The 23,777-nt window shown below is 40.2% G+C and overlaps 1 protein-coding gene across 1 annotated transcript in view; it reads left to right on the top strand.

The window, feature by feature from the left end:
- Positions 1-23,032, top strand: part of CMTM4 (CKLF like MARVEL transmembrane domain containing 4) — a 32,184-nt gene extending 9,152 nt beyond the window's left edge. The window contains exons 2-5 of the mRNA XM_032231113.1: positions 12,585-12,761; positions 19,981-20,078; positions 20,310-20,404; positions 22,224-23,032. Of these exons, the coding sequence (XP_032087004.1) occupies positions 12,585-12,761; positions 19,981-20,078; positions 20,310-20,404; positions 22,224-22,396 (543 nt within the window). The 3' untranslated portion in view covers positions 22,397-23,032. The remainder of the gene's footprint in view (positions 1-12,584; positions 12,762-19,980; positions 20,079-20,309; positions 20,405-22,223) is intronic.
- The last annotated feature ends 745 nt before the right edge of the window (positions 23,033-23,777 follow it).

Here is a 23,777-nt window from a genome sequence, read left to right as displayed (position 1 = left end):
TATACATTTTTGTAAATTAAAAATATGTGAAGGTGGCTTAGCATAGCATGGATATCTGAAATTCTTTCAGGGGTTGTAGAAGTGTTAGTTGAAACCGTTGAATAACTGAGGCAAGAAATGGCAGAATATTAATGCTACTTTTCAATAGATGGTTTTGCCTCTACGCCCAGCTCCACCCACCTTTGCATACATTCTGTTTACACAGTGTTGTTCATCTGGTCCCTGTATTTGTACAGTAATGTAAGACAGTCACCTTCATTTCTCATTTGCTTTTTTAGTTCAACTCAACGGTTGGTAAGGATATAAGTTGATTATCGGGTTGATTATTTAAAAGATTAATCACACTGGTGTTTAAAAAGTTGCTATGGCTGTCTGTCTGTCACTGAGCTAGAGAGGGTGTTGATTTTGATGCCCAACCTACCTAAAATGCTTAGAATTTAGTTATTTATTATCCATGGGAACTGAGTTTGGTTCTAGAGGCTCTCTGATTAAATTATTGTTCAACCAAGTTTGTCCTTCTAGAATTCTTTGCGGTGAAAGGACACATTCCTTCTTTGGAATATCTAGGGAGATTCTCTGTCATCCAGGTGATGGGTGCCCCAAAGGTGCTTTTTCGGGAGTGAACAGCCCTTTCTTGTTTTTTCTTTGAAGATGTTTTGCTTCTTATCGAAGAAGCTTCTTCAGCATCTTCAAACGTCTTGGAACAGTTCTTGTGTTTTTGGTATAGGGTACTTTTTTTGTGTAAAGTGAAAACTCTTTTTAGCACAGACTTCATAATATGGAGGAGCTTTGTATCAGGATGAGACAGAGGATGGTTGCTTTTGAAAACCTTGTTTGATGGCTGTTTATTTTATAATAAACTCCTGAAATGATTGCCTATACTGTGGAGTAATACAAGATTATCTTCCCAAGAGGCAAGATAGAGATTTTTTTTTACAAATTAAAAAAAGGTGTACATTTTGACCAATATTCAGAGAATGCTGTGATGTGAAAGCTACAGAAAAGAAAAATAACTAGAATTAGTAACAAGATAAACATAGGTCATAAAAAGAATTGTAAATATTTCTTTGCTATGTCCTAAACTATTTATTTGGCAGGAAGAGAATGACAGTTCAAACCACTTTGTATGTCCCTAAGAGTTTATCTTCCGCAGACAGACGCCCAGAGAAATTAAAGTTATTATTCGTTTCTTTTTACAGCCTTTGTTGCATCTCCTGTAAATTCCACTGCTAAAATTTATTTTACCTTTCTCCGAGTATTTGTACCTGAAGTTTTAAGTGTTCTGCTCGAAGTGTCTTCACATTAGATAGTGTCTTTGTATTTGAAGGCATATATTTTTTCCCATATTTTTTGTTTTGTTTTTGCTTTTCTATTTTGGGGAGTTGCTTATGAAATTCTTACATAATTTGTTCCAATTAAGCATCGTATGGCAATGCTACACACATGTATATCAGTGGGTGGATCATCACAAGGTGTTCTTTGATTTTTATCCCCTGCTGATTTTCTGTCTCTTTCCTCATTCATCCACTGAATTTTGGGGCCGGTGCAATGTAAACTATTACATTAAAAAAGGTGTAGTCCATACACATTTGGTTCTGCTTTGAAAATCTTTTCCTCTTCAAATTCAGTGTCGCCATATGTTTACGAAAGAACATTATTTCAGTGAAGAACACAACTTCACAATTAGATTGCCCACCTTTTTACACATGGAGGAATTTCCCCCCCAGTTTTGTATCCATAATAATGGAGTTGGAAGGGACTTTGGAGGTCTTCTAGTCCAACCCCTTGCTGAGGCAGTCAACCCTATACCCTTTCAGACAAATGGCTATCCAATTTCTTCTTCAAAACTTCCAGTTTTTGAGCACCCACAACTTCTGGAGAAAATTTATTCTACTGATAAATTGTTCTAACTGTCAGGAAGTTTCTCCTTACCCTCTTCTACCCTGTTTCCCAGAAAACAAGATCTCCCTGGATAATAAGCCCAATCAGGTTTTTGAGTGCATGCGCTAAAATAAGCCCCTCCCTGAAAATAAGCCCGCCCTGAAAATATTGCAACACAGCAGCAGCCATGAGGTGACCATGCTCACCGTCTCCTGCACCTCAAAAATAATAAGACCTCCCCAAAAATAAGGCCAAATGCTTATTTCGGGGGTCCATAGACAATAAGACCCTGTCTTATTTTCCGGGAAACACGGTAGATCGTCCCTCTTCTTGATTAGCTTCCATCCATCAGTAAGCTGAAAAGGTAGTGAGAGAAAAGGCACAGGAAAGAATTCATAATGGCAGTATTTTTAAATATAAGAAGCTAGCTTAAATGTGTGAAACATCTACACACATAATCACATCATTCCGTGCTTCTTGGAGAAGAATGATGAGTGTGGGTCTTCCTCCTCCCTCAGCCCCATCCATTGTAAGCGTAGACAGGTACTCCTTGACTTTCGACCATATATTTAGCAATGTTTGAAGTTATGACAGCACTGAAAAAAGTGACTTAACAATTGATTGATCCTCGTACTTAGGACCATTGTAGTGTCTGTGGTCGCAGGATTGCGATCTAGGTACAACCGGCTTGCATTTACAACAGTTGCACTGTCCAGGGGTCAGGTGATTGCCGTTTGCAACCTTCCCAGCTGGTGGTGTGCCGGCCCTCCAACAGCCGAATCAGAGGAGGAGCAGGCGTGGGAATCAGGGTCAGCATCAAGGCAACCTGGGAGTTCTGAGAAGGAAGAGGGAATGGAGCTGTCAGAGAGAGAGAGAGATGAAGATGTAGCCTGGGCTCTCCGTTAGTCCTTAGATGGAGAGTCAACAGCCCTCAGGTCTGGAGGTGGCTTATGAGGAAGAGGAGGAACAGCTGGGTCCAGTGCCTGATGCGCGATGTGCAGAAGGCAGAGGAGAGGAGAGCAGTGGAAATCCGCAGGCCGGTCCTTGGGACAGAAGAGCCACCGCTGCTAGCAAGGCCTCACCCTAGCTCTGGAGATAAAAGGCAGGGAGTGGAGATGAATAGATGTGGAAGACAACTACTCATCTCTCTGCCGGATGGATTCGTTAGCCTGCGGAGAGAGAAAAACTTATTGCCGAGGCTGCCAGCATTCCTAATAAAGGAATCTTTGAGTTCACTTCAGAGGGTTTGTTGTATTTAGGGAGCTGGATCAGAACAGCTGGCATCCCAAAAAGCAAAATTAAATCTTGTTTTGCTTAACAACCCTATAATTTTCTGAACTATTGACAAAAAAAGTTTGCAAAATTAGGCCCAGTCACCTGGTAGCTTGCTTAATGATTGCATCATTTAGCAATGGACGTTTCAGTCCCAATTGTGATCATGACATTGAGGACTCCTATATTGGCAGAATTGTGCTTTTATTTTGGGTTTTCTGACAGTGGACTATTCCCATTAAGAGAAACAAAAGAATGAAAGAGAGATAAAAGATGAGAGGATAACTAAAATATGCTGATGTTATCTGGCTCGATTGTGAGATTTCTGTAAATAAAGTACATGCTAAAAAAAACTCTTTCTGGAAAGAGTCTTTTATATGCAATTTGGCAAGTTTCAGTGCTCTTTTCTTTCTCATTTCCTAAGTGAGATTCTATATTTAACTTTTTTTTTTCTTTAATGGGCCTCTGGCTTCTCTTGCAGTCACTCTTCTCTTCTTGCTGCACATTTTTCTAACCTATTTAATTGCCCTTAATTTCTTTGTTCTTAATTGATGCTGTGCAGTCAACAGCTGAGCTTGGTATTATTTATTGCTTTTGACTTTTGAGATGCGATGCTTCCCTAGATTGGTAGCTATGTAATTACGAACTCTCGAATCTTCAAATTATGACACATTGTCCTATAATCCCCTTAGGACATGTTTACAGCTAAGCAGAATTAATTACTCTGAGAAACCTCTGAGGGAAAAATTGCCTTTGATTTCACTGTTTTGCAGCAGTGTGACAAAGAGAGAAAGATAAATGTGTATTCCTCAAAAGTCAGAATACTTTGCTAAAAAAACAAATCAAATAGTACGGTAAAAAGTTTTAAAAAGAGTTTAAAGGCAAAACCAATGATAGATGTACCACATTTCCCCAAAGATAAGACATGGTCTTATTTTCTTTTGACCATCAAAATAAGTGTTTGGCTTTACTTTGAGGAGGTCTTATTATTTTTGAGGTGCAGGAGCCGGCGAGCGTGGTTACCTCATGGCTGCTGCTGTGTTGCAATATTTTTGGGGAGGGTTTATTTTAGCGCATGCACTCAAAAGCCCGATTGGGCTTATTATCCAGGAGGTCTTATTTTCTGGGAAACAGGATAACAATTCACAATTTACATAAGTCATCCAACTCGGTTAAAAATAAGAAAATCATGGCTTTTCTCAAGTATATTCAAGCGGTTTTATTTTCCATCAAGTCTTGGGACAAAATTGGATGGATTCCATGATGATTTTGGATAGAAATTTTATTGTATTTAGTTGCTGTTTATTTTGATTGTATTTTTTTGTTCTATTGTTTACCTCCAGTGTCTGCGGAATGGAGTAATGGTAGATAGACATTCTGTAAAATAATATTTTTCTCACACCGTTTTCCTTATTTAAATATGATTTTTGAACCTAGGAGAGTGTGAAGTCTCTAATTCTTCTATTGCTTTTTTTAGAAGAGAATAGTATACAGTATGTACCATACATTATTTGAAAAGCACATGTGAGATATAATGCATTGTTTATGATTCTAAGCTGCCCAGAGTTACTTTGTGGTAAGATGGCCAATAAATTTTACAAATAAACAATATAAATAAATAAATAAAATTCATTTCATTTGAACTTCTGTCATACTTAACGAATATACAAGGATAATATTAAATTTGTTTTTTAGAAAACAATTCTTCTAATTTTATGAAATTTCTATCTGGCCTATGTTTATACTTTTTTTGGGAGGGAATTAATATGTGCTTTTTAAACGATGAAACGTTTTAATTGAAACATGAAATCTGTCCAATATTTGTGTTGGAAGAACGCTATATTCCTAGTGTTGTGGCTAGCAGTTTTATTTTTTTATATATTCCTATTTTTCCACTACGTCTAGATTGTTTGTCTTTTAAAGATGGCATCTAAGAGAGAGATATCAGATTGAAAAGTTGAAATTCCTGATATTGTGCATATTTTTAAATTTGATTTGGTAACATTCTTTTGTAGTGGATTCCTTTTAGGTTATACCAGTGTTTCTCAATCTTCGGCGACTTTAAGTCCTGTGGACTTCAACTCCCAGAATCCCCCAGCCAGCACAGCTGGCACAGTTGGGGTATCTGGGAGTTGAAGTCCACAGGACTTAAAGTCTCCAAGGTTGAGAAACACTGGATTATACTATGCTCCTGATTAGTCCTTTACTAAAATTCTTGCATTCTGATAATTGAATAACAGATAGACACTTAACAAATCTCAAGTAAACACTGTTTGAAATGAAAACTGTTACTTTAAAATGAGACTTGCTTTTTTCTTTAGTCTAATTAATTGGATACTAAGCTAAAACTTCTTCTTTTTGTGCCATAATCTGTCATCAGAAGTTGGCAATCATGTTGGCCATTCTATTTTGTCAACAGCCGCATGAAACGGTGCTGCTGAGTTTTGCCTAAACTAGTCCCTTAGATTTTGAAGCCATGGTGTTCTTCTTCTGTCTAGACCAGTGTTTCTCAACCTTGGCAACTTGAAGATGTCGGAATTAACTCCCAGACTTCCCCAGCCAACATTCGCTGGCTGGGAATTCTGGGAGTTGAAGTCCGGACATCTTCAAGTTGCCAAGGTTGAGAAACACTGGTCTAGACCTCATTTGCCTTCAATCTTTCCCCTGGAGGATTAAGTGAAGGACTGCCGTATTTTTCTGGGTGAAATATTCTAACTTTCACTTTTTAATGGCTTGATGATTTCCCTTGGCTTCCCCCAGGCGGCTTATCACCTCCTCATTTCTGATTTGGTCCACCCAGCTTATACGTAACAGCCATCTGTAAATCCACATTTCCAATGCTTCTAGTTTTTTTCAAGTGGTTTGATGTCAGAGACCAACTCTCTACTCTGTAGAGCAGGATAGAAAAGATGTAGCATCCGACGAGCCTGATTTCAGACTTAGGATTATGTCGTGACTGCAGAAGACCTTTCTCATAAGCTAAAACACAACTTAAAAATACTATTTATTAGAGCTTGTATCAACTCAAATCAAACCTTTTTTATGGCCTTTAGGAACACTACGAGGAAAAACACCCAAACCTGTATTTATTAACAAAACTATAAAGGAGACGTGTAATGCAATAAAATTACATAAAATGTTAATGTAGAAAGAATCATACAGATGACACCGGCAGTTTTAGGCAGTTGGACTAGAAGATCTCCAAGTTCCCTTCCAATGCTATTATTCTGTTCTGTTTTTTCCAACTCTGTTATTCTGTATTTTTATTCCCTAAGAACATTGTGAGGTAGGTTGGGCTTGTCCCCCCGGCACCCAGTGAGGTTTCTGTGACAGTGGTGGACTTGGGTCATAAGCTCCTTGGTCATAGTCCAGCACCATATCATTAACCACACCAGCGTTATGACTAGTGAGCTTCCCATTCCCCTTCTGTTGCAAGGAAGGTGCTTGTTGTGCTTGGACTGGGAATACACAACCTAACCACATCCTCCAGATGTTTCTAATAAAACCGTCACCATTTCTTGCCACTGCTGTCAAAGTTGGCGGGAATTGAGGTTCAGAATACTTAGAGGGTTCCAGTCCTGTTTCAATGTCTCTGAGCACAGCCAGACCAACCCACCAATCCTTGAGCTGGCAGTAAAGTTTTTCTAGCGTTACATAACACCACAAGGCTGGTGAATATCCTGAAAGTTTCAGAATTGGGCCTTCTGGGGTGTGATTGGTGGAGTCTCCTGGCTTTGTTTTCCCAATCATGGTGGTTGAGAAAAATAACTGTCAGTTCTCCTTTCTTTGACTGATCTGGATAGAGTGGGATGAGAGGTGAATATTGACAGACCTATCCCTTAGAGACAGGTAGGACAGGTAGGCTGTTGAGGGTTATTAGTCCATGGGATGGCAGTATCTCCCCAACTAAGCCAAAGACAACGTGAGGAAAGTGGGAAGTGACAAATCTTTACCTAATAAGCTTCTACTTCTGCAGATCAAACACCTAGTAGGTTAGGGAGTTGAGGCCCACTTTGTGCTAGTCAAGTTAAATCAGAATAATACCTCGAAACCTGAGTACAAAAGAGATATTTGATGTTAAGATATATATAAAGGTAATGGTTTCTTCTGTCCAGTTGTGTTTGACTCTAGGGGCAGTACTCATCTGTTTTTTAGCTGAGGGAGCCAGTGTTGTCCGAAGACGTTTATGTGGTCATGTGGCCGGCATGACTCTATCGCAAGACATTACAGAATGCTGTTACCTTCCCACCGAAGTGGTACCTATTTATCTACTCTCATTTGCATGCTTTAGAACTGCTAGGTGGGCAGCAAGAACGAAGCTCCCCTGTCACACACTGCCTGGCTTTCGATTGCCAACCTTCCAGTCGAAAAGCTCAGCATCTGACCTTCTAGGTTTGGGGTATTCCAAAGGCCATTTTATCCATCCTCTATTAGGATCAGTGACGTGCAGGCAGGGGAGGCAGAGCCTCACCACTGTCATCATGAAACGAAAAGGAAATGGAAAAGGAAAAGGCTGAGCTAGTTGCTGCCAGAGTCACAGTGGATGACTCTGCTTAGCGCTTAATGTTTAAAAACGCCTCTAAAAAGTGCCTCTACAGGAGGAGGTGGGAGAACCATGTGCCTCATTTAGTCTATCTTTATGATCACTTAAGCAGTTAAGCAGGGTTAAAGCCGAAAAATTCCTATGTAGATGAAGCACTTGGTTCTCTTTTCTCCTCCTGTAGAGGGCGTTTTTATTAGAGGTTTTTAAAACAGTTAAGCAGAGTCATCCATTGGGGGACTCTGGCAGCAGCTAGCCCAGCCTGACCTCAGCAGCTCTTGCCTTTTTCCTTTACATTTTTACATTTTCATGATGGCAGCAAGAGCAGAGTTGAAATCCTCTGTGAAACAGCTGGAAAAGGTATTTGGATCTGAGGGAGGGGGAGGAATTCAAAATTAATGTAATTTGTAAGTAATTGTAAGTAATTTGTGTGTGTGTGTGTGCGTGCGTGTGTTTGTTTTCTTCACTCAACAAACTCTCTCAATTTGAGAGAGAGTTTGTTTGAGAGTGAAGAGAGGGAAAGGGGTAGGAGAGGTAGGGAGTGGCAGCCCGCCAGCTTTCTTTCTCTGTGTCCACGGCAGCCCACCAGCAGAGGCGGGTCTTTTGCCTACCTCTGCTGGCGGGCTGCCGCTTTCTTTGCCCAGAGGCGGGAAGTTCAGGCGGGCTGGTGGGCTGTCACTTTCTTTCTTTTGTCCAGAGACGGCAGCCCTCCTGAGTCCCGCTGCAGACATAGAGGCGGGCAAAAGAAACCGAGGCTGGCGGCCTGCCGCTTTCTTTCGCCCACCTGTCAGAGCTCAGGTGGGCGAAAGAAAGAAAGCGCTGTAGACAGTGGGATGTCGGGGGAGAAGACTGCCTCACCAGCCATAAACCTCACCACACGTCACTGATTAGGATGTATTATCAGCTTTAGCATATTACAAGATAAAGTAACTCCTGTTAAAAGTTTTTGCCCCAAGATCCTGAATATTCTTAAGTGGGGGGGGGGGAATTACATTATCTGGTGATTTTTCACAATCATGAGTAATTAATTATGTTGTTGAACCACACACAATAAGTCTTTTTATGGGCCCCCTTCAGATAAACAGGAAGACTTTAAAAAAAAGCCGTCAGGATGAAGATTTCTTTTTTAAAAAGTGATTTTATTGCCCAATCTAACAACCGATAAAATGCAGCCAGCTAAGTAGAGAAAATGTAATGATAGCATTCTTTTTCCTTGTGAAACTTCAGCTGAGGTTAAATTTAAACTTCAGTGCATTCTCTTCATTTTTTCTCAGATGTTGACAGTAATACTTAGTGAAGATGATTTGCCAAAGTGAATCTGGTTCTGCCTCAATTCATTTTCTTTCTTACTTGTTTTGGTGCTGTGCGGGGCCAATCCCAAAACGGCAACAAAAAATTCCTGTGTCCTTTACAACGGGACAAAATATTTGGGAGAAGCTCTTTTGGCTGCTGTTCTTTTTTTTTTAATATAAATTTTTATTTTAAGCACATAAACACATCAACAGAAACGACACATGACTTAAACAACATGGGAACAATAAGTTCCATCGTATATCATACAGCAGTTCCATATCGATTTCTTTGCAGTTTTCCCTTCTATACATTTCTATCTTGCCTTCATAATCTCCTTATTCGTTATCCATTTTTATGTACAATTCTATACTTATTTATACTTAGCTATTTATAACCATATATTGTTTACCTCTATTGTGCTTTATATTCTTACTGTCATTTATTCTCTTACATACAATTATAGGTATACATTCACATAGTTATTCTTTTCTTTGCCATTCTTATACTGCTGTTATTCCATTTAAAAGGTTATAAGGTATAGTTTGGATTGCTTTGTTTACCATCCCTAGCACCTGTTGTAACACCACCTTATTTTCTCTTTCTTTTCTTTTCCTCCCTCCCTTCCTTCTCTACTTCCTCCCTTCCTCCTCTCCTTCCCCTTCTTCCTTCCCTTACCTCTCCCCTACTCCTACCCTCTTTCTTTTCCTTCCTACCCTCTCTCCTTCTCTTTCTCTCTTCCTCCCTCCTCTCCTTCTCTTGGCTGCTGTTCTTTGATCCTGCTCAGTTGTAAAAGAACTCATTGGCTCTTGAAGAGCTAAAACAGTTTGGGGGAAATTTGTAACCAATGCCACATATTTTTTTTTTTGTACCACCAGTTTCGTTTGCAACATGCCTGGGATGTTACAGAAATCGGTCCCTTTCTTTGCATGAGACAGGTGCCTTGAGAATTAGCCTGCAGGAAAATTCTGACTTGTGCTGAAATGGATAAATTGATGTGGGAATTGAAGAATAAAGACGAATCAGAATATTATAAGATCTGGGGACAATTTGTAATCGATGGTTGGGACAAAAAAGGAAAGACCCCACACTGAACAATGATTTAAGATTTATGGAATGGAGATTAGAATTAGTATGAAACTATAACAGTGACAATGTATAAAATAAAAACAAAGCAACACGGTTGGAATTACGATATTTTTATATTTGTAAACACTGAATAGACCAAATGTAAATAAGCATGGTGGTTATAATGTGTACTTTATATCTTAGTATGTATGGCAAGGACTTTGCCAGGACGGCTACTGTGTCCAATGTTTTAATTGTGTTCAATTAAAAACTTTATTTAAAAAAAAAGAAAATTAGTATGAACAGGGTAAAATGGGATAGAGGTTGGATTGGTGTCAATGTTGCTGGCCTTTAGAAAGTCCCTGAAAATATGATGGTATCTTTTTTACATTGGAAGATTATTTGAGTCAGAAAAAGTCCAGTGGTTCTTGACTGTGAGTTGGTGAATTCATGCCAAGTTTTGCTTCCTGCAGCAAAGCAGCATGAAAGCAAACGAGGTTATATAGGTTTGAAAACAAGAATGGAAAACTTTTTAGGTACTGGGATTTGAATCAAACTGTGATTTGTCCCTCTTTTGGGGAAATGTAGGTGGAATCCAGAAGAGGTGTGAAGAAAACATTATTCTACCCTGTTACTATAAACCCACCTTTTCAGAGTTTCGTTGTATTAGCCATTCATGTTCATTTTGGTGTTTTTAGAGGAAGTACATTTATTAATATTATACTAAAGGGAACCTTGATGACAAAGGTTTAGGGATGACTCAGAAGGATTTCCATTATACTTGTAGTATGAAAATCAGATTATAACTTATTTTTGCAGCCAAGTGAGAGGCTGCCCCATCCATCTTTTAAATCAGAGAGAATACTGAGGAACTTCCAACTTGAGGGAATTCTTCCTCCATAAGTTTTCTATGAATAATAATATATAATAATAATAATATAATAATATAATAATGCAGACTTTGCAAAGAAGCTGATGAAACTGGTTGATCACATACTCAGCTGCTGTAAAAAAAATCGCGCAGACTGATTATAAATTGCGGCACAATTCCAGTAGCACAAATGATCCATTGGAATTGTGCAAAAATTATAATATTAAAACAGCAACAACATGGTGGGAACATCAGCCTGAAAAATCACCGAAAATCAGATGGTCAGATCTTGTGGGATTTCCGTATATAAACCGACAAAAATACTGGCGCATAACACCAGACATCACCTGGTTGAGAAAATATAGGTCACAATCATAGACATCGCAATACCTGGTGATAGCAGGGTCGCCGAGAAGGAACATGAAAAAATAGCAAATTACCAGGACTTAAAAATTGAAATTCAACGACTATGGCAACAAACCAGCAGTGGTAATTCCAGTGGTAATTGGCACACTGTGTGCTATTCCAAAAGCACTGGAATTACATTTAAAACAGTTAAAATTGACAAAATCACCATCAGTCAAATGCAAAAAGCCGCACTGCTTGGATCTGCACGCATATTACGAAAATACATTACGACATCCTAGGCCCTGGGTGGGCCCGACTAGTAACCAATGCCAAATCCGGCGAAACAACTGGCCGCTGTGATACAATTGTATAATAATAATAATGCTTAGGACTCGAGCTGCTGAGCTACCAACCAACCCCAAAGGCTGTGAATCTCACCAAAGATTAACCACATAATAATACTAATAAAATAGAAGCAATGGATAAATACAGAGTCACAAAAGGATATTATGATTCTACATCCTCAAATTTCATAAATGATTTCATTGAGGGACGCATCAGGGTTGTGTTTGACCTTGGGGGGCTGAGGTTGGTATGGCCAGTGTAGGCGTGGCCAGCTTGATGTCAGTCGTTGGCCCAAGTACTCTGCCAGCAAAAATGGGCTTCTGAGCTCCGTTTTTGGCTGGGACAGCCTCCTGCAACCTCCACATGGCCCTCCCGAGCTCTGTTTTTGCTGGCAGAAGCACCGTGGACCAGTCCTTTGCTGTTTCCAGGGCAGCCCCGCGGGTCAGTTCTAAGCACTCGCGAGCCAGATCCAGTCCCCGGGCCTTGAATTTGACACTCCTGGTGTATGGGAACTCCTGTAAGAAAACACATTTCACTAATATAATTATTAGTTCAGGTTCTTTGGATTGATTATATTTGGAAGCGTTCATAGCTCCCCAGTAGTGGCTTTTAATAGATCTCCAATACATACAGTCTTTTATCAAGTAAATTCTAGATGAATGCGTCTCAGATTGCTGTACTGAAGAAACAAACTAGCTTTGGTGTAACTTGTGTTGAATTCTTTATATCAGGGGTGTCCAAAGTTGGCAATTTTAAGACTTATGGATTTCAACTCCAGAATTCCCCAGCCAGCCCTGGGTGGGGAGTTGAAGTCGGCAAGTCTTAAAGTTGCCATATTTGGTTTATATCATGAATTTTACTGGGTACAGCACATTGTTAAGTATCCACTTCCCGATGATTGCTTTAGGATTATTGGTGACTGTATATTCAGAATATTACAATATTGTTTTCCTGTTTTTCACATCTTAGGTTTTGGCTTTGATTTCCTTCATCTGCATAGAGACGATCAACCAATGTTCTCCTTGTGAAGGACTTTACTTTTTTGAATTTGTCAGCTGTAGCGCATTGGTAGTGACTGGAGTTCTATTGCTTATGTTCAGCCTAAATCTCCACTCAAGAATACCACAGATCAACTGGAACACTACAGTAAGTTCTCATCCCATCCTTTACAAAAATAACTGAGTAAACATATGACGTTTAGATTTTAAGCTCTGATTGCTTCAGTGCAGGAATTTAGATATTATAAGAGCAATATGCTAGACACTGCACATTTTTATTGACTGGTAAGCCAGTAAAAGGAATGCGGTGGCTAATATGCTGAGCTTGTCGATCAGAAAGCTGGCAGTTCAGGGTTCAAATCCCTAGTGCCGGGTAACAGAGTGAGCTCTCGTTACTTTTCCCAGCTTCTGCCAACCTAGCAGTTTGAAAGCACATAAAAAATGCAAGTAGAAAAATAGGGACCACCCTTTGGTGGGAAGGTAACAGCGTTCCATGCGCCTTCGGAGTTTAGTCATGCCGGCCACATGACCACAGAGATGTCTTCGGACAGAGCTGACTCTTCGGCTCTGAAATGGAGATGAGCATCGCCCCCTAGAGTTGGGAACACATATGTGTGAGAGGAACCTTTACCTTTACGCCAGTAAATGTTTTTCCCTCCACTGTAGAATAAATGGCACCCCCAGTGTTGCAGCTGTGCCGAGAACTCCCAAAAAACGAAAAAAATATGTATTTGCATAATTTATGTAGCCATGAAGTGTTCAATGGGGGTGATCACTAATGCCCACATTGTAGTCATTTGCATTTGGAGTTTTTGATACACATATATTTCAGGAAAGAAACATGGAATACTATTTTTGACAGCAGTCCTTCTGTGTCATATTGCGAATTATATGCCTTTTAATTATTTATTTAAAAGTAGCTTCTAGAAGGTAAGTATGCCAATGACTCAGTTGTGGTATGCTGGAAAGCGCTAAGAGTTATTGAGGAAATAAGCAGACAAGTCATTTTTCAGACGATCGCTGATAGTTTCCCCCCTGATAATGGGTTAAAAAAACCAACAGTGGAATTCCTGTGTGCTGCTTAACAAATATAGTTCCACAGTGCAAGAATGTATGCAAATAATATCAAGGAATGTAATGGCCATCTGAAAGCGTTTTTGTGATGAGTTTGTATTCACTCCTAAATCCCTCGTTTTAATCTGTTGCAAATACCCCAAATATTTAATCTAATTGCAATTGGTTTAGAGTTCTCCTCTTCTCTGTCTTGTGATGAGTTAGAACGGATCTGTTTCAAATTGGAAGTGATGAACGAATGCTGCACTCCCCAAGATTCCGACAAGCAGAGATTTGGCTAAATGTTACCGCGCTCGTCTTAGCAGGGGTAGTCAAAAAGGGTGGAAAAATGTCCTGTTTCACCCCCCCCCCAAAAAAAATACTTTTCATGATTGCGGCAATTTGATATTTGGTGCAAACTGTGTGCTCTGAAAATCATAACCTGATGCTTGTTTTGAGGAATCTTCATAATTGTAAGGAGTGGGACTTACAAGCACTTACTACTGTGTTTCCCTGAAAATAAGACAAGGTCTTATTTTCTTTTGACCCCAGAAATCAGCGCTTGGCCTTATTTTCAGGGAGGTCTTGTTATTGTGAGGTGCAGGAGGCCCCTTAACCTTGGCACACGGATCAGCTGATCCAGACAGAGCTGGAAGTTCTGCCTATGTTTCTGGCACACTCTTGCCAGCCCTAGCGTCATTGGGCCACTAAGAGAAGGAGTGCAGTAGCTACGATGAGACCATTCTGCATGGATGGCAGGTGCCTATGAGGCAGGTGGGGCATGTTCCCGCCCCCTTCCCCCTCCTTCCAGGAAATGGCGGGGACCGGCTGTGCATGCATTTAAATATTTGGGGGAGGGCTTATTTTAGCACATGTGATCAAAAGCCTGATTGGGCTTATCATCCAGGGAGGTCTTTTTCCCCCCAGGGAAACAGGGTAGTACTGATGATGTTTCCTAGTTTGGGTAATGAATGTCTGCAAGGAAACAACCAACTCAAAGAACACCGAGGACCCCTCGTTCAGCCCTGAGCTACAAATATTCTTATTTATGCTTACCTCTCTTCGAAGCCTTACGGTTTAAATGTGGCTCAGGAAAAACTAAAAGGCCTGATCGAGTGATTATGGGGGTATCCGCAAGTTTTTCTGAAACAGAAAGGGATAAGCAATAGCAATAGCACTTAGACTTGTAAACCGCTTCACAGTGCTTTTACAGCCCTCTCTAAGCGGTTTACAGAGTCAGCCTCTTGCCCCCAACAATCTGGGCCCTCATTTGACCCATCTCGGAAGGATGGAAGGCTGAGTCAACCTTGAACCTGGTGAGATTCGAACTGCCAAATTGAAGGTAGCCGGCAGTCAGCAGAAGTAGCCTGCAGTACTGCACTCTAACCACTGCGCCACTGTGACTCATAGCATAAGAGAAGTCATATCCCTGCTTATGACTTTAAATTAATACCACGGTTGCAGTGAATTAATTTTGAGAGGTCTGAGAACGAGAGCATTGGTTTGGTAAGAGTCAGGCTGGTATAGTCCTGAAAAATGGACGGTATGAAAGATGGATATAAAGCTGGAATAAAAGTAAACTGGCTGCAAGCCAAGAGGTACATTTTTTTTTCTTTGAAGTAATTTGATTTTGGAGGGGCTGCACTCATATTTTAGAGCATTCTAAAATCCATCCATCTACCATCATCTTCATTTAACAACCTCATAATCCCTTGCTGGTAGAGTCTGGGCAACTGAATGGAGCTAGCAGAAAATTTTCATGGCCAGATGCCTTTCCTGTCACCAATGTGGAGTTTTGTTCAGCACATATATTCTCTTTGTGTCCAGAAAGAGAAATATCTGCCTCTACCTAGAATTGAACTCACAGACTCCTGATTGTGAGGCGAGAGCTCCACCCTAGGCCACCGCACCACTCATTCCGTCCGTCCGTCCGTCCGTCCATCCACCCATCCATCCATCCATCCATCTATCCATCCATCCACAGTATCCACAGTATCCACAGTATCTATCTATCTATCTATCTATCTATCTATCTATCTATCTATCTAATCTATCTATCTATCTATCTATCTACCTACCTACCTACCTACCTACCTACCTACCTACCTACCTACCTACCTACCTACCTACCTACCTATCATCTGTCTGTCTGTCTGTCTCATCTCCCTCTGTCTCTCTTTCTCTCTATCCTATCCATCCATCCATCCATCCATCCATCCATCCATCCATCCATCCATCCATCCATCTATCTATCTATCTATCTATCTATCTATCTATCTATCTATCTATCATCTATCTACCTAATCTCTGCTTTTTGGCTGTTCTTTTCCCAGCCTTGAGACTGGAAGGCACCTGCTATTTAGCTACAGGGTGGTTCTCTCTGCTTTGAGCCATGCTGATGCCTTCCTTGCCTGTTTCAGTTCTTAGAGGTTCATGGATTGGGACAGGCCATCTCAAATGCAAAAGATGTTGAAAGACAGCAGTCGTCAATTTTCCACACCTAACTTCTTTACTACAGTTGATTTACTGAATCCTCCTTCGTCTCCCTCAGTAGGATTTCAAATATCTTTTGTGTAGGAGAATATAAAGGATAGTTCCAAGTAGAAACTTCGGCCATTATACTCTGGTTTTGGCTAAATCTGCTTGCTCTTGGCTTGCCTCTAAGAAAAACACAAGACCCATAATTGCCTAGCATACAAAAAAAACAGGCAGTCTGTTGAGTTTTAAAATATTTGTGAACTGCACAATCAGCGTAGTCCATCTCTCTCCTCCCAAATTACAAGTTTTGTCATCTGACCTTTTCTCCTGAAAAAATAGTAATTGTAGTAATGCTATCCTTTGGGTTATTATCCTTTGCTATCCTCTGCATAATTAATATTGAGATAATTATATGAATGCCCTTATAGCAAATACTGATCTCTCTCTCTCTCCCCCCCCCTCTGTCTCTCTGTCTCTCTGTATTCTCTGTGTCTCGTTTCTCTCTGTCTCTTTCTGTATTTCTCTGTCTCACCATCTCTGTCGCTCTGTCTCTCTGTCTCTCCGTCTTTCTCTCTGTTCTCTGTCTCTCTCTCTCCTATCTCTGTGTGGTATGTCTGTGTGAGAAACAGGGTAACCAAATACCTTTTCTTTACATCTCCAAATTACAGGGTTCATGAAAGAGAAAATGGCTTGTTTTTCAGATTTTCCCTTTACTTCATTTTATGCATGAAATCAGGATAGGACATTTTCTTTCTTCACACATTTAGAAAAAGAAGAACCCATTGGTCTGCAACTTAAGCTATTTAGGCGTTTGTGTATTTATGAAAGACCAGTTAATGTTATGACTTTACAACTTGGCAACTGCTTGGTATAAAAGTGCATCAAAGAGATGATAACTAAAACACAAGCACATTGGCAATCAAAAAGAAGATTGAGAAAGGAAGGCAAAGTACTGTGCCAGAAGTGCTATTATACACTTTGAGCAAATGACGTTGCAGGAAAGAATCTGCACATGGAAGATAAAGAAACTTAACATATGTCCCAAACAGACTTCAAATATAGTCCTTGCTCAATAATCTGAAATAGCAAGCAAAAGAATGTTCAAATTAGCTCATTTAGGAGCGACTGTGTATTGTATGCTGGATCTCCCCCAACAAGCTTTATCAGACAAATTAACACACAACTTCTGTGTGGGTCTAAGACAACTCGCCTTAGCCAACTCACTGTGGCCAACTCGTTGCAGCCATCTTGCTGCGGTCCACTTGCCTTGAGACAACTCGCTGCAGGATGAGTTACACCAATATCGAAGAAATGATGAGATAGAATCGTTAAAGAAAGGATGCAAAATAGATAAAAGCAAATGTGAATGACAAAAAATAAAATAATTTTTGAAAATTATTTTAAAAAATTAAATAGAATTATTGAATTGTCCCATGGCAGGTTGGCCATGGTGAGTTGATGGCAGTGAGTTATCCCATTCTAGTTCTATGCTATCTATCTATCTATCTATCTATCTATCTATCTATCTATCTATCTATCTATCTATCTATCTATCATCTATCATCTATCTATCTGTCTATCCTAATCAGTTCTGGTTGGAAAACTCTGGATTTTATTTCCCCCAAACCCTTAAAATTGAAATCTGGGAAAGACTCAGACGAGGGGTCTATTTCAGAGGCAGAGAGGGGGCCACGGCCATCTGGTAGTTACGTGCTGCTTCTGGAGCTCTGGAATCTGACATCAGCGAGGCGGAAGAACTGTGTGAGCCTATTCCCAGTGTGTGCATGCGCAGAGCTGCCAGAAGGCAAGGTGCTTATCAACCTTACTCTGAAAGACTGCGGCAACTCAAGCAGACATCTGTCGAACTCTTCACAGACTGTTTGTGAATCATTATGGGCTGTGAATGACCATAATTCACAGCTGTTTTGGGACTAAGATTGTGATTTATACTTTCTCAGGAAGCCTAGGTCAGAAAAGAGAAGATGGACTAAAAACAAAGTCATCTTGGCATATTTCTGTAATAAATGTACACAATGAATCCCCACTATTTCATTATTGGAACATCAGATATATTAGCTAAGAGTTTGTCTATTAGCTGTGAAATCTATGATAACTGATAACTGGATGATCTACATTTCTCCCTCCCTCCCTCCCTCCCTCCCTCCCTCCCTCCCTCCCTCCCTCCCTCCCTCCCTCTCTCTCTCCTTTTCTTTTCTTTTCGAATGTATTAGTAAGCCTATAAAGCATCTAACAAGCTTCTAACAAGAACTAGCTCCAATTCCTTAGAATTATAATAAATGTGCATAACAGTATGCCAATTATACATCTGGGAATTCAGTGAGCTTAAACTCACTTGAGCGCCATTACTAAACAGGAAGTCTGTAAAACTGAATTGCAGAAGTTACTGAATGATTTGTTGTTTTAGGACTGAAGAATACTTGAAAAGATTCTCCAGGAGATAAGAGAAATGTTCCTTTATGCTAAAACTATGCCAGACAAACAGAATTAGCATTTTACAGAGATCCTGCAACATGTAATACCGTAAGAGACATGTGGCAGGCTTACAGATAGTTTTCTAGATTTGACAAAGCTCGGAATCTATTTATATATCAGTAGCTAAGTTATAAAATATTCTTGTGGCTGGAAGAATGTTTCGTGGGTTTGGTAGTATTGGAATAAAGGAAAGAAGAAATTGCTCTTGTTTTATTAAGTAATTCTTTTTCTTGACTATAATGCGGGAATTGTTCACCGGGTGTATAATGTGTATTTTTTCTGTGGAGCAGTTTGACATAATTAATTGCATGCAAACCTTCCTGCTCATCACTCAGTTGATGTTATGACGGATTGACAGTATGTCAGACTTCGATTGATAGTTAAGACTGCAGAAAAATCAATTGCCACTAGCCTTCCTTCCATTGAGGACTTGTATTACTGCAAGGGTCAGAAAGAGGGCTGAGAAAATATCTACAGACCCCTCACATCAGAGGTGGGTTCTACCAGTTTGCACCTATTCGGTAGAACCAGTTCGTCAAATCTACCGAAGAGGTTCCACCAGTGGACCCAGAAAGCAGGCCACACCTACAGAAGAGGTTCCAAACTTTTTTGAAACCCACCACTGGTCCTTGGATATGATTATTCTACACTATCATGCTCATATTATAAAACTCAGGGCCTCTGTGAAAGGTAAGGATGACTACTGCGTTTGTGGTGCAATCAGAACATTGCGTGTGTTGAAGTTGTTTTAACGCAAACCAAAGATGCCTTTTAAAAAACAAGTTTACATCATATTCTTATGCATGCCAGTGCTGTGTGTGAGGTAATTTAAGGTGGTTCTGACAAGTGTCGTCGGCATCTTCATATCTGGTCACATGGGAGGCAAGCCACTCCCACCCGGTCACATGGGCGGCAAGCCACTCCCACAAAGGAGGCTACACCACAGAGTAGGTTCGAACAATTTTGAAACCCACCACTGCCTCACATCCTGGACCGCTCCCCTCAGGACTCTGCTATAGGGCATTGAATGCCAAAACAGGTTTTTTTTTTTGCTTTGTGCCATCACTCTGCTGAACACCTAATTCCTACAGCACTGTCTTATATCTAAGGATATTTACCCTTGTAGTAGAGCTATACTCATGTATTCTTCTCATCTGTTCCACTACTTTCTCCTATCGGTGTCTTATGTTTATATTACTTTATATTACTTTTATATGACTTTATATTACTTTGTTACCGGAGACAAATTCCTTTGTGCGTCCAATCACACTTGGCCAATAAAGAATATTCCGTTCTATTCTTATATTCTAAGATACAACATCTGTATAATTTTGTTTTTGTAGGATTTAGTCAATACTGGAATCTGCACTTTCTTCTTCTTCATTGCATCGATAGTACTTGCATCTTTAAACCATCAAAAAGGTGCAGAAATTGCAGCTTGGTAAGAAAACATTGATTTATTTTGCATTCTCTTGTCGAAAAGACGAAAGATTTGTGCCTAAATATTTGTAATCCACTGTCAATAGCAAACTGCCACCCAGATTAATTTATGCTGTTTGACCCAGGGGGTAGGACTAGAAGGCCTCCAAGGTCCCTGCCATAGTTCTGTTCTGATTGACTGATTGCTGGTTAGAATTTCAATTTTAATACCAGACTCTCTCTTTTCATATAGCATTCAGCCTAAACAACCAATTTTGTTTGAGGTCAAAACATCGAAAACCTCACGAAGCAAAATTAGTTGTCTTTCTGTTGGCTATTACCATAATGGCAATGCCGATATATATGACTGCTTTAGGTTATTGATATATATAAATGATCCATCTCATTTGGCTTTATTTTAAACATACAGCTTAATAACAAAGCTTTTTTAACTGCCACCAAGTGAAATTCAGTTTTTTTTCTGAGTAAATCAGGGGTTTGTGGTCTGATGTGTGTGTAACATTACAATGCACTTTGCCTTAGAGTGATAATGCCAGATACCACACTGTTTAAAGTTAGTAATCACTTTCCATGTGATTTAATAATGTTTAATAATTGCTCCTTTATGGTATATATTAAAAATCATGATTCAGCAACTACCCTTGAAGGGGGTTCGGGAAGGGACTGCAAGCCAACACTCTGTTAAAGCTTCATGTGGGCCCTGGATTTGCAAATGGTGTATTGGTGCTTTAGTTAATGAGTCGTTCTGTTTTGCCAAAGGATTTTGCAATGTTATGATATAAGCCAGTGATGGCAAACCTTTTCGGCACCGAGTGGCGGAAAGGGAGCACTTTGCATATGCATGCTCACTCATCTGGGCCACGACCAGGAAAAGGAGCTGCCCAGGGGGCATGCGCGCACCGGAAAATGAACTTCCGGTTTCCGGGGCATACACGCGCGCCGGCCAGCAAGTCTTCTGGTTACTGGTGCGCATGCACACACGCCCATCAGCTGGCCAGCGTGGATGCTCATGCTGGAAAACAGAAGACCATCTCTTCCAGTTTCTGGCACTGCCGCACATGCAAAGGCCAGGTGATCATTGCGTGTGCATGCATGCCAGAAACCTGGAAGAGGAATGGGGGGCGCCGCAGGTGCCAGGCGACATGGCCTCCAGATGCCACTTCGGGCATGTGTGCTATAGGTTCGCCATCATGGGCGTAAGCTAATAGGCTGCTTTCAGAGTTACAATTCCCCAATTTTTGCCTTTTGACTTATATCTAAAAAAAAAAACCAACCTAGAGGACATGAAATTTTAATGGGAAAGAAATAATCGGTGTCATCATATGTTTACGTTACTTAAGTTATTGGGTTTTTTTTTTAAAATGGAGCGGAGCTTATTTAAAAAAAAATCACATGAATGGATAAATGGCTCTCCTGCAGCATTACTTAAAAATATTTGGGATATGTGGATGCTATATTTTTAGTGCCTATTGATTTCATATTAAAGACACTAATAGGATAAAAAAAATCCCCAAAACATACAATTAAGTATTCACTCAATTGAAAGTGTCGGTGTCAGCATTCCAAATACCATGCAGAATTAAATCAGAGTCGAAGGCAAAACTATGCTTAAAGTTCCAATTTAATAAGGCAGACATGTTGGCATCATGCTGTGGGATTCCAACTCTGGAAGTTACATCAGAATCCCACCCAGTTAAAAGTTTATGATCTTGTCCCCACACCCACAGTCCAATCTTCTTCCACGCTGGCGTCTCCACCCAGCTGCTTCCGGTCAGGTGTGAAAGTGCAGAGACAAAGGATGACCGTGGCTTCTAGTTAAGAATGAAAAACAATACATTCCACAATCCTACTCCTTCTATTCCCCCCTCCTATCGACTATACTAATGAAACAGCATAATGAAATAAGAGAAAGTGTGGCAGGCCAAAATTCTAAAAGGAATATAAATGCAGGCCTGACAGTAGGCTTATTGTCTGGTGTGTGTTCACAGGAGATTTTATGAAGCTTTATCTGTGGAGATAAGGATTATAACTTGTCCTTCAAACAAGACACCAGTGTCAAAGACAGCAAAAGGCAGCACACATAATTTGTATTTTGTTAACTGTTACCTGCTATTTCCTCAAACAAATGTTCTCTTTCTCTTTTTAGATATTTGGCTTTTGGCAACCGCAGCCTATGCAGTGAATTTATTTTTAGAAGTTAAAAAAAGGAGAAACACCAGCAGAGAGCCAAACACACGGCAGGCGAGTGACTATATGCGTGCTCGGACAGAATCCAGAGAAGTAGATAACCGTCCAGAGATTCAACGTCTGGACGGGTGAAAACAGGAACTTCCTGAAAAGATTTAAGAAAAAAAAAAGCCCGCGGACCTATGTTTTAAAGAAAAGAAGAAGCTGACGAAAATTTTTACAGGCAGTAAAGGAGAACGTGATGGCCAAGAGCATGTTCAAAGAGAAGGAGGTGGATTAAGAAGCAATTATATGAAGGCTACAGTGACAATTGCATCTATTGTTTTTTGCCCGTAAATAATGGAGGATGCATATACAACAAGAATGGAGAAAGGGATGCATAACATCTAGACAAAAAAAAAAGTAGAATTAATGCTAGCAATAGATTGTATTTTTGAAACATAATTTTGATGTTTGGCATCATGCACTGAGATGAAAGATAGCAAGAATATAAATTGGCTATTGGATTACGAAACTGCTACATAACATTTTCTAACAGGTTTTGCCAGGTTACTCTTTGCTCTCACATTCCTCCTACACTTTTGCTGTTGTCCCTGCAACGAGCAGCCAAGCTATAGTAGACTTTTAGCTGGAGAATCAGGTAATATGAACTAACAGTTTTGACTGCAAAGAAAACTCCAAGCACACTCCCTCTGTGGTTACAATTTAGGTACGACCTGATCTTGAATTCTACCACCTATTACATTCATTCTCTCTCTTTTTTGTTTTACTTTGAAAGAAACGCAAAGTAGATATTGGGATTGTTTATCTAAACACGTATAGACCATTATACCCCCCCCCCCTTTCTCCTTTTTATGTTCAGCTACAAGGAAGTCTCATTGTGATCAGGGTTCAAGAACATTTGTTTTGCGTCCACGGATCGCAGTGTTTCTGAAACGGTGTAACTGTCCTGAGAACTTCATTGGTTTGGCTGCTAATTTCTATTGTCCAAATTTGGGTGAAATGTATTTCCAAGTTAGACTGTTATTGTGGGAAAGACGTTGGGAGACAGAGTGAAGAGATGCTTCCCAGGGAATCGGTCAGTTGAGAGACAGCAGAGTGGGAAGCTGGATAACAGAGGGACAAGAAGCTCAGAAAGGACCCACCTTTGGTCTGTTAGATTCTGTTAAAAATCAACTTAGAATCTGGTTGTGATTCCTGTGTAGTCTGGTAAGGCTGACAATTACTTAGTTGGGTGGTACCTTTCTGGATGTCAGATCAGGCATGTTTGAAGTATGTCTACAGATTAAGACTCATTTTGGCCAGTGAACATAGCCAGTTATGTGGTTTGTTTAATTTATATACCATTCATACAATATTATTGTTGTTAGTTGTGTCTGACCCATCGCGACCCCATGCACAACATTCTTCCAGGTCTTCCTGTCCTCTACCATCCTCAGGAGTCTATTTAAGCTCACGCCTAGTGCTTTGGTGACTCCATCCAGCCACCTCATTCTCTGCCATCCTCCTCTTC

The sequence above is a fragment of the Thamnophis elegans genome, chromosome 14 (assembly GCF_009769535.1).
Source record: "Thamnophis elegans isolate rThaEle1 chromosome 14, rThaEle1.pri, whole genome shotgun sequence".
Taxonomy (NCBI): Eukaryota; Metazoa; Chordata; class Lepidosauria; order Squamata; family Colubridae; genus Thamnophis; species Thamnophis elegans.
Note: the sequence above shows the minus strand (reverse complement) of the source record. Positions and strands in the feature narration are given on the sequence as shown.